We start from the raw sequence: 18,583 nt of genomic DNA on the forward strand, positions 1-18,583 counted from the left end.
GAAGAAATGCGCCTTTCGGTCTCCGCGGTGAAAGGCTATCTCTCAGCCTTAAGCCTGGCCTTCAGGCTGAAAGGAATGGACATTTCCTCCTTGCTGGAACTTTCTCTACTCATACGAAGCTACGAGCTTACCTGCCCTCAGTCGGAAGTGAGACCTCCTCCATGGAACGTGGTTCGTGTCCTCAGGTCTCTTAAGAGACCTCCGTTCAAACCATTACGCCTGGCTTCTGATCGTCACCTGACTTGGAAGACGGTGTTCCTGCTCGCTCTGGTCTTAGCCAAGCGAGTCAGTGAACTTCATGGTCTCTCGTACGACGTCGCCTATTCACGGGGATGGGGGAAGGTAACGTCCGGGTTCGTCCCTGAGTTTGTTGCTAAGACTCATATCCTGGAGTTCCGGACCCACGGTTCGACCCCTTCAGGATTTCGAGTCTCCGTTCTGTAACAGATGACCCAGACCATCTGCTATTATGCCCAGTAAGGAGTCTGAGGCTCTATCTTAAGAGAACAGCTGCAGTTCATCCTCGAGTGCAAGCCCTGTTTGTGAGCACAGGAGGGACAAACAGGAGGGTCACGAAGAACACCATCTCAGCCTGGATTCGCAGGGTCATCCACCATTCCCTGAATCCAGACAATCCTCCGTCACGTCGCCCTAGAGCACACGATGTCAGAGGCATCGCTATGTCCCTGACATTCAAGAGAAACTTCTCAGTGACGCAGGTTTTACAGGCTGGGGTCTGGAAGCGTCAAACGACCTTCACAGCTCACTACCTGGAGGACGTGACCCACAGGAGGCTCGATACGTTCTCTATCGGCCCTTTGGTGGCTACACAACAGCTGGTCTAACCTCAGGCTCCTTAATGGACAAGTAGCAGAAGGTTGAGGGCGTTGTTACCCGGTTTTAGTCTGCATGAATGAAAAAGTATGCCTGGTCCTTACTCTTTTCTTCATCTTCCCCTCTCTTGGGGAAAGCAGCATCCTGGGTTCTCTGCATAGCTGACCTCAAACCACTGCAGGTAAACCATGCTTCCTTGTGTTCCTAGTATTAATTAATACAGTCGCGTCCCCCATACCCTGATGAGGTGGTATTGGGAACGTCCTAGTCGAGAATTCCATCTAAAGGACTTCAGGTCGACTTCCTAGGACGAGTCACACTTCATTCCTTCACACAGAAGCGTATGTAGGCCATACGTTCCTTGAGGAGCAAGGAACTTGCGAGGTGCAGGGACTCCTTATCTCGAGTGCTACACACTCGGATTCTGAGTCCCCGGGCAAAGCCAAAGCCAGTAAGGCTGGGACTTACCACCCTACCTAAGGGTTAAGTCACCCTATGTAAATAGCGTGGTTTGTATTTCGGTTACGGAACAAATGACAAATTCGGAGATAATTTGTATTTTTCCTTACCATACAAACCTTAGCTATTTACACCTACTTGCCCGCCAGCCCTGTCCCCCATGAAGTCCTACCTCTAAGCGAAGTGAATCAGTTTACCGGTGTGTGAGGGGGGAGGGGTAGCTAGCTACCCCTCCCCTACCCCCTCGCTAACTAGCGAGGGGGTAGTTAACCCTCGTTAAAAATCTAATGGCTCGCCATTTCAGCTACGCCGAAAGTAATACCCTATGTAAATAGCTAAGGTTTGTATGGTTAGGAAAAATACAAATTATCTCCGAATTTGTCATTTTTTGCAATTGTTAAAAATCTTTGCATTGTATTTCAATTATCTAGTTTTTAATTATAAAATACATAGACGATTAAGTGTATTTGGTTTGCATTTTCTTTAAGAAGTTGAATATTTTACAAAATGTATTACTGTATGTACTAAAAAATTAATTAAATTTTATAAATTTTGTCTATTTCCGTGATTATGGCAAAGATTTAAACACACTTAAGGTGAGAGTTTGAAATATTACACTTACATTTAAGAATTTGTTTTACTAAACGAGTTACTACTTGTCATAGTATAAAGTTGTCTCAATCTCAGTATTTTGGTAGTTTTTTATTTGCATTACTAATCATTGATTTTTTTAGCTAATACTGTGTAATCTCTTTGCAGGTAATCTCATAATTGATAATTACACTGTCATGCAGCCAGTTGATAAAAAGTCAGATATAACACTGTCAACGCTTGTCACCATTTTAAAACCACTTTCTAGCAGAAGTAATTTTCAAGATTTAACTGTGGTATCTGGTAAGCATTTTACTCTAGCATTCTTTACAAATTATTTGTTTACAGTAAAATTTTTAAAAGAGATAATTTTCTATCTTAACTTATTTGACGCCAACAGAACACCCTCTTGATCTTACATTGAGGCTATACAGTGAACCCTCGCTACTTCGCGGTTCGACCATCGCGGATTCACCACTTCGGATTTTTTCCATGACCCATATATATACAGTAACATATATATATATATATATATATATATATATATATATATATATATATATGTATATATATATATATATATATATGTATGCATGTATTTATGTATATATGTATGTATGTATATATGTAGGTATGTATATGTGTATACATATAAATATATATATATATATACACACACACACACACATATATATATATATATATATATATATATATATATATATATATATATATATATATATATATATATATCTAAAGTAGGAAGATTTGATGTAGTTCTAAGGGAATAGTATGGGAAATATGTCTGGGTAATAAGCAAAGCTCTACCTCCAGTTTGTTTCTTCATTATGATCAGAGATAAATGTAAACAAAACATTGGTTGCCATTTTTTAACGTGCTTTTTAGCGTGTTTAGGAAACGCATGATATAAAATTGCCTTTAATATTTGTGCCTGTTTTAGTTTAGGGTACTGTAGTACATGCATTAAGTGTTCTGTACATTAAAGGGTAGTTTGTTAACAGTACTACATACAAGGGAAGGTTTTAAAAGTCTGAATATACATGTTAAATAAATAGGTAAATAGGGTGTCACTACTTCGCGGATTTTCACCTATCGCGGCCGCGTCTGGAACCTATCTACCGCGATAAACGAGGGTTCACTGTACAGTACTTTTATATAAAAGCATGGTGTAGCAATTGGGTCTTGTAATGAAATCCTGTTTGCTAATTTTATATGGGCATTGTTTAGGAACTTGTCTTCTCTCATATAGAGAAGCTGCCTGTCTACATTTATATGGACAATATTTTTGTTAAGTTGGCAGTAAGAGAGAAGTGGGGCACTTTTATGAAATATCTCTGCAATACAGGTATGCATCTGAATAGACAGATTGATAAAAGAAATCAAAAAGCTCCTTTTAATGACTGGTACTGTACTCTTAATATTCCAATGTTGTGAAACTAAAACCCTCTTCATGAAGAATAACCTACACCCTCTAATACTAGACTGCTTGAGTAGAAAGCCATCTACGCTCCAGGTTTCAATGGTTGTCTTGGTGCCTACAGGATGAACTTCATGCTACTCTTCAAGTGGTTATCATTCCACATACAAGAAAGAACCGTTAAAATCATATGATGGAAACTTATCATAATCTCTCATGAGATAATAATTAATCACACAGAAATCTTTGGCATATCCCTTAACTGTTATCGTCTTAGAATTTTGAAAACATCTCGTATCAAAAAAAAAAAAAAGAAATAAAAAAGAAAAAAAAAAAAAAGGATGAATGTAACATCGGTGACTTTTAACTTTCATCCCCCTATCTACATCACACTATCTCTGAATAATGCCCATGTGACTGGAGGCACCCACTCAATGTATCTTGATATCTAACAACCACCACCTGGACAACTCATTATACCAAAGTACAGTAGGGTGTACCCGTTTAGTAAAATTAATGGAAGGAAAGAAAGAGAATGTAAAGGACATTGAAATTAATAGGAATGTAGAAGCTTCAGATATGACCAATCTCCTAGAAGAAATTGATGCAGACTTCTGGCTACAATTTAGAGACAAGTGACAATTCAGAGGGTAAGAGAGACAATATTGCCATCAAGACAATATCTGCTCAGTCCACCAAAAATTAAGTGTAGTTAGAAAAAATAAGACAACAACCCACAGAACTCAATACTTCTTATATTCATATTGTGATTTGCAGTGCTACAGAATGTATGTGTAATTTTGAAATATGTGCTCAATACAAATTTCCTTAAAAGGATGAGAAGATTCAATGGTCCCTAAATTTTAGAGACCTAGCTAAGACTTTTATAGCACATGACAGATTGGAAACCTATGATACCAAAAATATTGTACATGACAGGTTGGAAACCTATACTGTATTACCAAAAAAAAATTACTGTGATTAAAAACTCAAATTCAGCTTTAATTCCTAATTACCCTGTATTTCCATGTAAAGGGCAAAATTTTAAGACTAGTTTGGAAAGTCCAAAGTCAGGGTTTTCCCATTACATGAGAGATACTTTTGCAATAGTGAAAATAGTTATTTTCTTGACCTCTGTTGCGCTGTTGTTAGGGTATTCTAATTGCCTATTGTTCATTAATAGGGTAATAGTTTGGAAGGATTGACTTAAAATCATATAATATACTCATTTTAATTACAGTATGTAGTTTTGTGTTTAAAATATGAATATTTACTGGTATATTATCTTCTTTATTTGTTTATAGTACTCGGGCTCTGTTGTGTTGTCAGTAGGCTAGCCTAGTTGTCTGAAACCTAGAATTTTCCATATTTGTAATTAATTTTTCTACTTACATAGTAGTTTGGAAGGATTGACTTAACAGCATATAATATGCTTTGTATAATCATATACTGTAGTGTGTTTAAGTTAAATAGAAATAGCAATTAATATAATCTTTATTACAATACTTCCTTTACCAAAAACATTTCGGACAACTTTGATTATTTACATATTTTCCAAGAGATGGCGGTTGATGGTGGTTGTCTGAAACCTCAAACTTTGTAGGTTACAGGTACTGTACCTATACCATGGTATACAGGAAAACAATTATGAGAAAAAGTTTAAACAAATGAAAAGAACTTTATTCAATAAACTTAAAATAAAAAACCATGAAAAGCAACACTGTCATTTGAAATATTAAAAAAAAAAAAAAAAAAAAAAAAAAAAAAAATTCATTAGGAACAGCATCGTCATGGGGATCATCTTCGTTGCTTTCGTTTGATATGTAAACATTGAGTGAATATGTAAACGTTGTGTTAAAACTCACAAATTTTGTTTTATTTTCATACTTTCTTGAAACCGAAATACATCCTTTTTATAAACTAAAAACATAAATATACAACAGTAAAAAAGGGATTTTGACGTAGGAAAAATCTATTTCTGGGCGAGGGACCTGTGCCGCCCAGTGAATAAGCTCCATTTAGCACTTATTTTTAGGTAATTTACTGCTAAATATACCAGAGAAAAAAATGTAAAGGAGTGCTAGGTTAACTAGCTCGCTCACCTATTGGTGTCGGTATAAAATTGGGCGTATAATCCAGAGGTCCCGCACTATTTAGATTCATCCACGACAAAGACCCCAATAGAGGAGAGCCGTTCAACCTCACTCGGCACCACCAACTCTGCATCCGCTCAGAACCCAACTCCTTAGCACCCAAAGTTTGGGGACTCCAAGGGAGAGGAGCTGGGAGGGTTCACTGGGCGGCACAGGTCCCTCGCCCAGAAATAGATTTTTCCTACGTCAAAATCCCTTTTCTGGGCTCGAACCTGTGCCGCCCAGTGAATATATACAAGAGAAATGTCACCAAACTTGCAAAATAAAGGAAAAAACATAAGCGTAAGGGAAATACAAGTTGCTTTAATCAGAGATGAGTGCCAAAAACAATTATAAGGGTATCTTAAAAGGAACATAAATCCACTTGGTAGAACAACTGACAAATAAGGTAAGGTATAATAATGCCGTGAGTGATAATATATACAGATACTCAGGAGTTAAAAATTTACAAATATAATAACAGTATTCAGGTGCGAAACCAACGAATACAAATAGGGTATAAATGAGGCAGGTAAGGGGGAGAGATAAAATGACCAGGAATTAACATGTGAGTTACCTGGGAGTAACTACGCTCCTTGCAGCTACTGTAGAAAATTTTAGGGCTTCCAAATGTTTAAGGTAGTGTTTCTTGAACACTGACGGTGATTTCCACCCTGTATACCTGGAAAGGTCCGTAAAATTCATGTGGTGAAAAAAGTTCACCGAAGTAGCAACCGCTCTGATATCATGTGCAAGAGGAAAAGAGTCAGGGCTAGCTTGTTTAATAAAATACAAAATTTGTTGCCTGATCCCTTTAATGGTAATGGTACCACCTTGTTCTCTAATGAATAGAGGCCCCGAGGAGTTAGAGGAGGTCCGGGATAAATAAGACCTAAGAGTAGTAACAGGGCACAGAGACGGATCTTGCGTGAGGGGAACAATTTTCCAGGAGGACCATCTGTTCTGAGGGTCTTCGTTCTTAGCCAAAAAGAATTTGTTAGGTGAAAGAAGGACCTCTCCCGAAGGAAGGAACTCAATATGACCCGGGTCTCTCGACAAGGCTGCCAGTTCAGAAATTCTTGCCCCGGAAGCCAAGCTCACCAGGAAAAGTGTTTTCCTGAGAAGGGGAATGTAATCACAAGAACTGTTAATGGTATCAGAAGCCAATTTGAGTACATCATTAAGGAACCAGGTCACCGGGGTAGGACGAGTAACCGGTTTCAGTCTGGCACAGGCTTTCGGAATTGAAGCTAACAAAGAGTCGGTTAAGTCTATGTTAAAACCCACTAGGAAGATCTTTTTCAAAGCAGATTTAATAGTGGTGATAGTATTGGCTGCCAGACCTGATTCTAATAAAGTTCTAAAGAAAGTGACTGTAAGGTTCAAGTTCATACAGTGCACGTCTGAGTCTATCAAAAATTTTGCCAACTTTTTAACTGCAGAATCATATTGGCGGATGGTGGAATCCCGTTTATCTGATTCTAGGAACAGGGTGTTTTGAGGATCGATATTGGCACCATGCATGGCCGCAAACTTCATGAAGTCCATAAAGTTAGGGCGCTCTGAATGTTTGAGAAAGCGTACACAACGCGTGTTTGTACTATCTGAGACAGAACCGGATTGGGTATCGGGTGAGGATATAGTCTCAACTCTCGCAGGAGAGGATACCAGTTGCTCTTGAGCCAGTTGGGTGCGACCAAGGCTACTTGTCCCTTGAAGGATCTCAGTTTGTCTAGGACTTTCAGTAAAAGATTCACCGGGGGAAAGAGATAAATCCTTTCCCAGATGTCCCAATTCTGTGACATGGCGTCTGTGGCGTAAGCCTGAGGGTCTAGATTGGGAGCCACATATACTCTCAATTTGTGGTTGGATTCCGTGGCGAAGAGGTCCACTTGGAGACCGGGAACCCGAGAGAGAATCCACCGGAATGACTTTAGATCGAGTGACCATTCCGATTCTAAAGGGGAGGTCCGGGACAAGGCGTCTGCCACTACGTTCCGGACTCCCGCCAGGTGGACAGCTGAAAGATGCCAACGGTTCGAGGCTGCTAGGGAGAATATGGCTACTAGAACATGGTTCAGAGGCCCTGATTTTGACCCGCCTCTGTTGAGGCAGCGGACCACCACTTCGCTGTCGAGGACCAGACGAAGGTGTTGTCTCTTGGGTAGAGCGAGACGTTTCAGGGTTAGAAGAACTGCCATGGCCTCCAGCACATTGATGTGAAATTGGCGGAATAAGGGAGACCAAAGACCTTGAACTTTCCTGAGCTGAGAATAGCCGCCCCAACCTGATAGGGATGCGTCCGTGTGAATGATTAACTTCGGAGGCGGAAATCGAAGGGGAACTGACTTTGACAGATTGTTGGCTCTTGTCCAAGGAAGAAGTCTTTCCCGTAGAATGGGAGGAAGGCGGACTTTCCTGTCCCGGAGCTTCCGGTTCGCCCTCGAACGCCAGACACGATTGATATCTTTCAATTTTGCCTTCAGAAGTAGATCCGTCACTGAGGCAAATTGAAGGGACCCCAGAATCCTCTCTTGGAGTCGTCTGGAACTTACTTTGTCTTTGAGAAAGCGTTTGGTGTTCCTTGCAATCTCTAACCTCTTGGGTTTGGGAAGACACAGAGTATGAGATATAAGATCCCATTGCAGGCCGAGCCATTGGAACTTTGATTTCGGAAGAAGACGGGACTTCTTGAAGTTGTTCTGGAAGCCTAGAGATTGAAGATATTGGATGACTCTGTGAGTGGCTTTTAGGCAATTTTGGGAGGTGTCTGACCAAATGAGCCAGTCGTCCAGATAGGCTACTACTTGAATCCCTTGATTTCTGAGTTCCTGAACAGCGACTTCTGCTAACTTTGTGAAGATCCTTGGGGCGATGTTGAGCCCGAAAGGCATCACCTTGAAGGAGTAATTTTTGTCCCCTAGGCGGAAGCCTAGATACGGACGGAAGTGTCTCGCTATCGGGACGTGATAATAGGCGTCTGTAAGATCGATAGAGGTGGTGACGGCCCCACGGGGAAGTAAGGTCCGCACCTGCGAGACGGTAAGCATTCGAAACTTGTCGCATTGAATGGACAAGTTGAGAAGGGATAGGTCTAGAATCACTCTTCTCTTGTCTGAATCCTTCTTCGGGACACTGAACAGCCGACCCTGAAACTTCAGGTGTTTCGTTTCTTGTATGGCGTTCTTTTGTAACAGATCCTGGACAAATTCGACTAGGTCCGGAGTGGAATGTTGATGAAATTTGTTCGGAGGAGGAGGCCCTTGAATCCAACTCCACCCCAGTCCCTTGGAGATGATACTGAAAGCCCAGGGACTGAACCTCCATTGTTGCGGAAGGCATAAAGCCTCCCCCCTACCTGCTGCACCTCAGTATTGGTTTGAGGAGTTGCCTCCACGTCCGCCTCGGAAGTTCTTTCCCTTGCGAAAGACTCTTCCTCTACCTCTGTTCTGGTTTGAACCACGGTGGTAGCCTCTACCTCTGTTATAACTCTGGGAAGAGCTATGAGCCTCATAAGACTGGTTAAAGGCAGGAGAAGTGGTGGAGGCACCGGAAAGCTGGCTCTTAGGGAGCAGAACGGTGACATAGTCGTCCGAAGGAGCCTGAGAGGTGGAAGGCTGTGCAGGAGCAACGGGAGATGGAGGAAGAGGCAGTCGAAAATTGGACGAACTACTCTGCTGTTGCCTGAACTGGGTGGAGGTATACGGGCGGAGCTTCTTCCTACCCCGGGCTTGGTAATTTGCGGGGTCATATTTCCGTTTAGGAGTCAAACCCCAACGGGCTTTAAGGCTCTGATTGACTCTAGTGGCCTCTGCCAAGACTTCCTCTACAAGATCCTCAGGGAAGAGATTTGAACCCCAGCAGGAGGACCGGATAAGCTTATTAGGCTCGTGCCTAATAGTCGCCTCAGCCAGGACGTGTTTGCGACACCTACGTTTAGCAATAGCGAAGTCATAAAGGTCGTAGTATAATGACTGCAACGTAGCCTTATTGAGAGACTTAAAGATACTCTCAGTATCATAAGTTAAGGCTATCGACTCCGTGGACGTGGCCAAGTTCAGAGTACGGGCTTGGTAATTTGCGGGGTCATATTTCCGTTTAGGAGTCAAACCCCAACGGGCTTTAAGGCTCTGATTGACTCTAGTGGCCTCTGCCAAGACTTCCTCTACAAGATCCTCAGGGAAGAGATTTGAACCCCAGCAGGAGGACCGGATAAGCTTATTAGGCTCGTGCCTAATAGTCGCCTCAGCCAGGACGTGTTTGCGACACCTACGTTTAGCAATAGCGAAGTCATAAAGGTCGTAGTATAATGACTGCAACGTAGCCTTATTGAGAGACTTAAAGATACTCTCAGTATCATAAGTTAAGGCTATCGACTCCGTGGACGTGGCCAAGTTCAGAGTACGGGCTTGGTAATTTGCGGGGTCATATTTCCGTTTAGGAGTCAAACCCCAACGGGCTTTAAGGCTCTGATTGACTCTAGTGGCCTCTGCCAAGACTTCCTCTACAAGATCCTCAGGGAAGAGATTTGAACCCCAGCAGGAGGACCGGATAAGCTTATTAGGCTCGTGCCTAATAGTCGCCTCAGCCAGGACGTGTTTGCGACACCTACGTTTAGCAATAGCGAAGTCATAAAGGTCGTAGTATAATGACTGCAACGTAGCCTTATTGAGAGACTTAAAGATACTCTCAGTATCATAAGTTAAGGCTATCGACTCCGTGGACGTGGCCAAGTTCAGAGTACGGCCAACACGTAGGCGGGAATCATACTCCTGTTTAATGAGGGATTCCGGGAGACGGGGAAGCCGCTCACTAAACATAACTGAAGCACAGTCCGCTGATAGCTTGCCAGAGGTAAAAGTGGTATGGACATTGTCCCAACACTCAATGCCAGAAGGAAGAAGGAGGGAGATCGGATCCACCTCTCGGATGGGAGGCAAGGGCTTCTCCTCCAGAGCATATTGGAAAGCAAGCTCTGCTACCTTATTGACGCATGGAGTCACGGTGTTTTTGTCCATTAAGAACATTGTGAAGGAGCTCTTATAAGGCGTCAACATGGTGTTGGTGCAACCAATGTCATTCAGGAACCTAGCCCAAACAGATTGGGCTTGTTCTTTTGGGAAGATGACAGTCTCTTTGGGGACCTTATCTAACCGAACCAGAGCTTCCTCGGTAAGCCTGGCATAACCATGAAATGGAAATGCCAGACCAGGAGGAAAGAATTCAAAGTCCTCTAGAGGACGAGTGCCAAGACCTTCCAAAGTTAACATTCCGTCTGAGAACGGGGAATGAAGAGCCATGCGCCAAGGATTATTCTTGGTAAACGGCAGGAGCTTAGAGGCATCCGGGATGAGAGAGCTTTGGACTCGCTCCGGAGCACCTTGCTCTAATGCCCCAAGTCTCTGACCGATGTTAGAGAACATCGTGTCCATCTTGGCCTGCATTTCCGACACCAACTTAGCTTGCATCTCCGATCACAATGCGAAGCATGGCTGATTCGGAAAGGCCCGGGCTAGGAGCAGGAGTGGCGGATTGTACTCCCAGGTCGTGAGACTTAGAGGAGGAGCCAGAAGCCTTAGATGACGGGTTTGTATTCAGCTTAGAACTATGGGAAGCCTTGTGAGGCTTACGAGCTTTAGGTAAGGTTCTAGATGTAGACTTATCCTTGGGGGGAACCGGGTGTGATCGTTGAGACGAATCACGGTCCCCAGAAAAACCATGAAAGGAAGAGCGATCAGATGAAGAAGAAAGAGCGGGGCTGAGGATAGGAATCTCAGCGCCGGTAACACCTGCCTCACTTACCACCCTACCTGCATCCGGATCATCCAATAACATGGGTTCAACATCCAGGTTCATGGAAGCAACATTGTCTTCCAGATCTCCGGGGGCATCCGACGGATCTTGTTCTTGATCAATGAACCCCGCTATGGTGGCATCAATGTGGGCAATGATGGGAGCTGCAACATGCCTAGCCACAGCGGCTGAAGACTTGGCGTTAGGATAGATCATGGCACAATAGTCTTCGGATAGGACGTAAGGCTGCTTGGATTTCACGTTTCGGGCAAAACCACCAACCCACACTTTCAGTGTGGCCCGAGCCGCAGACTTTTGCTCCGGGGATGCCTGAAATAATAGTGGGCATTATAAAAGGGAAGACTCCCAGTGGTCCTTCAAGACCATAGAGATCTTACTAAATAGTGTATGTACAGTGAACCCTCGTTTATCGCGGTAGATAGGTTCCAGACGCGGGCGCGATAGGTGAAAATCCGCGAAGTAGTGACAGCATATTTACCTATTTATTTAACATGTATATTCGGACTTTTAAAACCTTCCCTTGTACGTAGTACTGTTAACAAACCACCCTTTACACCCTGTAATGTACAGAACACTTAATGCATGTACTACAGCACCCTAAACTAAAACAGGCACAAATATTAAAGGCGATTTTATATCATGTGTTTCCTAAACACCTAAAAAGCACGATAAAAAATGGCAACCAATGTTTTGTTTACGTTCATCTCTGATCATAATGAAGAAACAAACTCATTTAGTGTACACATATATGTACGTATGGTTAGTTTTTGCATCGATTATATTGATTATACAGTACTGTATGTTGATTTTTTTATTACCAATGTTTTAGTTTACGTATTTTTCTTAGGACTTCCAAATGAAATCTTTTTCTTTATGACGCCGCCTGAAACGACGGCGTGTACGCTCAGTAAACAACCACGCTCAGAACAAACAAGGCATTTAACACGCATGATGATAGTGATAAATAATGATACAGTACATACAGTATTTACAGTACAAAGCATTTACAAAATATGTTACCTTACAAATATAAATTATACAGTACTTGTACGTAGCAAAGCAGGAAAACAATTTGAGAGAGAGAGAGAGAGAGAGAGAGAGAGAGAGAGAGAGAGAGAGAGAGAGAGAGAGATTGTTTTACGTACGTAAATGTAAATTTTAAACAAAAAAAATATGATAGGTTACAACATGTAGACTTTTAAAACCTTCCCTTTAACTTAATGCATACAGTACGTACATTACTAAACTATAAAACAGGTTAAAGTAAAAAATAAAGATTGTTACTGTACTCACCACGAAAGAAGTTCAAGAAAAACTTGAATGACGATGGCGATGAATTTGCTGCACAGTAGAAATGATGATGATGAAGCTGATGATGTGTTCTACTGTGCAGTCAATGATAGTATTTTACGTCTCTTCAGACGGAGGTGTCTTTTCCTGGGACACCTCTTCAACTTCTTCAATTTCTTCCGAAGGCGTACTAGCAGGAGGAACTGGCTCTTTTTTGCGAGGCTGAAAAAACATTGTGATCGGAAGTTGTTGCCGCTGCTTCTTTTTTCGATCCAAGAGCATCCTGTAGGGAGTCGTGATGTCATCGACCTTGTTGCAGAATTGCATCGAGCGAACCATATCCTCGTCCCACTCTTGCAACATTTCTTTCGCCTCCTTCATATGGTTGCAGAACTTGGCGAGCCGTTCTAATGTTAAGCCCGTTTCTTCTACATTTTCTTGGGTCTCTTCCTGGGTACCCTCACTCTCTTCCTCACTTGCCGATTTCGTCAGGTCTTCGAGGTCTGCGTCAGTTAGGGGCTGGGAATGGCAGTCCAACAAACCCGTCACCCCCAATTATGGCAGCCAACTGCACAGATTTCCGTATTGCAGAGTGTTGGATTTCCGACGGAGTAAATCCCTTGTCGTCGTAAACAATATCGGGCCACAGCTTCTTCCAGCTCGCATTTACGGTTGCAGGTTTCATCTCTTGAAGTGCCTTTTGAATATTCTGCAGGCACGTGGCTATGGTGTACTGCCGCCAGTACGCCTTCAAGTTGAAGTCTTCATCCTCGTCATCTTGGGCAGCATCCACACACGCAACGAGGTCCGCCAAGGTATTCTTCGTGTAGAGGGCCTTGAACGCCCTGATAACCCCCTGGTCCATTGGTTGAATTAATGACGTGGTGTTGGGTGGCAGGAACTCAACCTGAACGCCCTCACGCGACAGGTCAGTTGCGTGTCCACCAGCGTTATCCATAAGGAGAAGGATCTTGAATGGCAAGCCCTTCTCTAAGAGATATTCATGGACTTGCGGGATGAAACACTGGTGGAACCAGTTGGAGGTCAGCATCTTCGTAATCCATGCTTTTTGATTATGCATCCAGTACACGGGAAGGAGATTCTTATTTTTGTTTTTCAAAGCGCGAGGATTTTTCGACTTATAAATAAGCCCCGGCTTTAACAAAAATCCAGCAGCATTGCCACACATCACGAGGGTAACGCGATCCTTGAATGCCTTAAAGCCAGAGGCTTTGGCTTCCTCTTTGAACAGGAAAGTTCGCGACGGCATTCTCTTCCAAAACAAGCCGGTTTCATCCATATTAAACACTTGTTCCGGCTTGTATCCACCTTCAGCGATAATGTTCTTGAAAGTCTGGTTCACGTAAGTTTCAGCAGCGGCAGTGTCAGCGGAAGCAGACTCCCCATGCAGGGAAACGCTTTTCAGGGCGAAGCGTTTCTGAAACTTCGCGAACCATCCTTTGCTGGCGGAAAAACGTTGTTTCTGACGCTGGGAATCAGTGGAGGTCCCTGGTTGAGGATCATCTACATCATCATCTTCTTCAGCATGGTCGCCATCGTCGTCATGAGGTTCCTTTGCCGCAAAATTCTCATACAAGCTCAAAGCCTTTGTTCGGATGGTGTTCGTATCCAACGCTATGTTCTTCTTCCGACAGTCGGCAATCCACACAGCTAAAGCACCTTCCATGCGTACGATCGTTTTATTACGCGTTGTAACGACTCGCTTCGCTGATCTGCTAAAGGTGATTGCAGCAGTCTTTCTAATGTTCGCCTCGTCCTTCCTGATGTAGCGAACGGTGGATTCGTTGATGCCAAAATGGCGGCCGGCGGCCGCGTAACTTCTACCATCTTTTAACATGTCGAGAAGCGTAACCTTCTCAGCTATCGTCATCATTCTTCGGTGGCGTTTAGGCTCACTACCAGCCTTACTAGAAGCAGAACGCTTGGGAGCCATTGTAACAGAAAGTTCAACAAAAAGTTCAACTTAAAACAGTCGCACACAGCACAGATTAAACTTCACAAAGTTAAGAACGTCTACTCAGCAATACGCGGAAAGAGAAAGTGAACGATGCAGACCCGCGAGAACTGTGATGCTGGAAGTTGAAGATGCGGGCAAAACACCAATCACAGGCTAGATAACAAAACTTGAGTTTTGATTCGTCATCTGTCAGCGCTTGAACCAATCACAACCCGTCTTACAGTACATGGTGCGTTGGTTACTCATAGAAGATGCCCCGCGCATACTGAACGTACGTAGATTAAGTACAAGGGTACCGTAATAATAATAAATAATGATAATAATACTGTACAGTACAGTAATAATAATAATAATAATGATTAATAATAATAACAATAATAATTTTATTAACAACAACAACAATAATAATAATAATAACAATAATAATAAAAATTTACGTACGTACGCTATTTTACGCCTCTCTCTCTCTCTCTCTCTCTCTCTCTCTCTCTTTCTCTCTCTCTCTCTCTCTCTCTCTCTCTCTCGTACGCTTACAGTACTTATTCGAAATGTGATTTTTGCAACAAAGAATATTATTGGATGCAGTACTGTACTACGTACGTATACATACAAAAGATTCATGGAAAAGAAGCACATCCATTACAGTACACACCATTCTAATATGGTATGACTGCATCTGATTTGCGTTTCATGTTCGATTTAATTTTACTACGTACTGAATTATCGTATGATCACATTCTCTTTTCGTGTTTTATTTCTTTCTGTGCTGAATTATATATCATATGTAATGCAATGAACAATCAGTAAGAGCAGATATTACTAATTACAGTATTAATGGAATTACAGGTAACAAAATATCGTATTTGGTTATCTTCAGATTTCGCGGTATTTTCGAATTTTCCGGAAAATCCGCGATATGTATATATATATGGGTTATGGGAAAACCCCGCGAAGTGGTGATCCGCGATTGTCGAACCGCGAAGTAGCGAGGGTTCACTGTATACCAAAAAAAGGTAAAATAAATAAGAAGGCAACATAGCCAACGGGACTCACCGAGTCAGATCCAAGGGTGGTGATGAGGTCAAAACAGACCATACAGTTATCAGGGTGCCATACCACGATGTCCTCCAGCTGAACTCCGCAGAGGGCGTGAGACCGACATACGGTATGGCCACAAGGCTGATGAAGAACAGCCGCACAGGCCGTCGTCTGACAATGCACCATCTATAAAAAGAATAGTATATGAGAAACTGTATTTCTCTTAAGTAGGGGCGGGTCCGGAGGACCCGGGCCTAACATAAGTCTAACATAAGATTAGAGCTTAACTGTAATATTCTTAAGTAGGGGCGGGTCCGGAGGACCCGGGCCTAAACATAAGTCTAACTTAAGACTAAAGTATAGCTATCCATTCCGGTCGAGCCGGGAGCATAAAAAGGATGCAACAAAGAATTAAGACACATGGTGTCTGATTTCCCGGAGCGAGGTTAAGCCCCGGGCCGGGAAATAAAAGTATATCCATAAACCAATTCATATAGGAACTCCGGGATAGTGATCTGTCATATATAATCATATATAATCATAGGAACTGTTATAAATTAATAGGGGGGCGGAACTGTAGATAAGAACCGCCAACCGAACCCGAAGGGTTTCGTATAACATAATAAAAGTGTGATAAGTGAATATACAATAGGGTGCACCGGGATCCAACTCTGTTGACCGGTGGCCAACCAGTCTAGACAGAGACGAACCCGCCGGGACACCCGGAGGACAAAGTCCATAAACACTGAACTACCCCCTCTAAAAGGAGGGAAGGCAACGGTCCCCTAGGGGAGGGGGGAGAGAAGCCTAGCCGCCCACCTAGCGAGAGGGGGAGCATGGGGGAGGATCACGTGATACGGAGCAGCAGGGCTACCAACTGACGATCCCCAACCAGACAGATCAAACGGAGTAATAGCACAAATATTCATTATAATAGTAATAGCGTTGAAAAATTATATAAATATACACATAAAAAATTTAGGGCAAGGCATGCAACATAATAAATAAATCACAAAGGACACACCTGATGGCTTATAAAATAACATTGCCGCCTAGTAACGAAGGTCGGCAAGCCATACGATACGTAACTGATATCGGCCCTAAAAATGAACCACGAGGGTTCTAAACGCTAAATAATGAATATCCACAATAACAAATAAAATTTAATTAATAATAAAAATAATACACATAGTAACACCGCGAGTGAAACTAAAAGCTCTCAAAACAGGAGTACCAACTGTAAGCGGAATCAAGCAAGATCGATATGAACGAAGAGAATAAACTCCTATAATTTAAATATTAAACGATCTAGATTGCTCAAAACACAGCAAAACATAGCTTGGTACTTAACTTAGACGGTGTCTCCTGGGAAACCGATGAAGAAGCCATAATCCAAAGGAAAATCGCAAAAACACGAGAGCACAAACAAAAAGCGGGTTACCATAAAGGCGTGCTAAAAGGAGTTGGGTTCTGAGCGGATGCAGAGTTGGTGGTGCCGAGTGAGGTTGAACGGCTCTCCTCTATTGGGGTCTTTGTCGTGGATGAATCTAAATAGTGCGGGACCTCTGGATTATACGCCCAATTTTATACCGACACCAATAGGTGAGCGAGCTAGTTAACCTAGCACTCCTTTACATTTTTTTCTCTGGTATATTTAGCAGTAAATTACCTAAGAATAAGTGCTAAATGGAGCTTATTCACTGGGCGGCACAGGTTCGAGCCCAGAAACAATAAATATGATGTGCGGTAAAAGATTTATAATATAAGTGTAGTAATATTAGGCTGGCCTTGAAATTGTCATTTGCCCATTACTGAAATATATGATAAAAACACTTTTTCTAAAGGAAATTTTAGGGTTCGCCCTTTACATGGGGTTGTCCTTTACACGAAAGTATACGGTATCTATGATATACAACATATGTTCTTTCTTTTCTATAAGCCCAGCTTTTGCTATACTGACTGCTTAATACTGAAAAGGAGTTATCGTGGTTCTTATCTCTCTATCATTCCTAATTTCAGAACTTTGCTCCCTTCCTGGATTCCTGTTCAGAAAGCATAGCCTCACTTTTCAATTAAATGGGTTGTAGAGGAACAAGATCCTCATCTTTGAACTGCTGTATAAACACTACCTTTATCCAAAATTAATGGCATCAATAACTATAGGTTTACATGTACTTTTGATGGACCACCTGTTTAAAGGTTGTTTGAGATACTGATGTTGATTTAAAAATGATACATCATGATATACATCTTGTACACAGTTTTTTATTTCTCTATAAGTACAGTTTTATTTTTTCATGTCCCCTGTAAAGCAGATATCCAAATACTGCACATTACAGTATAACTTGTGATCTATTTGTGCTCTAAGGTATTTTAGGTATTGTTTTCACTAAAAGGTTTTCCCATTACCATTTGAAATGTAAACAAAATGTTAAAAATTCCCTCAATACCAATTTAAACCCAAATGATGTTGATTATATTTCAAACTGAATTACAGGAACTATACAGAAAGTAGATGAGGAAAATGCTGCAACTTGGACAACTTGCAGTAAGTGTAGCAGTGCTGAAGTTCAGGAAACACTGAATGGAGCCAGATGTTCATCCTGTGATCTAAATAATGTTGCTCTAAACACACAGTACTATATGGAAATTTGGCTCAGCTGTGGTACAGACTTGAAGCATGCTGAAATTAAAGTAAAGGTAAGTAATTTTTTAAAATCAATAATCTGGAGATAGTTAATGTCTATTACTGTTTCTTTATGATGAATTATTAATAATTCAACCTAAACAATGAAAAAAATCAATTAGAAAAGGTATAAATTTCAGCGATTTTGACCCATAATTCACATTGCTTTAAAATAAAATTGAATGTCTATCATAACTCTTCCCCTAACATTCCCTCTAGTTTTGCTGATGCCAGGAGCATTACCGTGAAGCGCATGCTTCCAAGGTCATGGAGCAGGGTTGCACACCAACAGGGGTTGTAACCACTCCTGTGTGTTTATACAT

General features: G+C 42.0%; 1 protein-coding gene across 3 annotated transcripts in view; it reads left to right on the forward strand.

Moving 5' to 3' along the window:
- The window catches only part of LOC137645670 (uncharacterized), a 180,494-nt gene that overhangs the window by 141,505 nt on the left and 20,406 nt on the right, over window positions 1-18,583 (forward strand). For all 3 annotated transcript variants that reach the window (XM_068378511.1, XM_068378510.1, XM_068378512.1), the window contains exons 12-13: window positions 2,053-2,187; window positions 18,072-18,274. In XM_068378511.1, coding sequence (XP_068234612.1) covers window positions 2,053-2,187; window positions 18,072-18,274 — 338 coding nt within the window. The remainder of the gene's footprint in view (window positions 1-2,052; window positions 2,188-18,071; window positions 18,275-18,583) is intronic.

Source organism: Palaemon carinicauda, chromosome 8 (genome assembly GCF_036898095.1).
Source record: "Palaemon carinicauda isolate YSFRI2023 chromosome 8, ASM3689809v2, whole genome shotgun sequence".
NCBI lineage: Eukaryota > Metazoa > Arthropoda > Malacostraca > Decapoda > Palaemonidae > Palaemon > Palaemon carinicauda.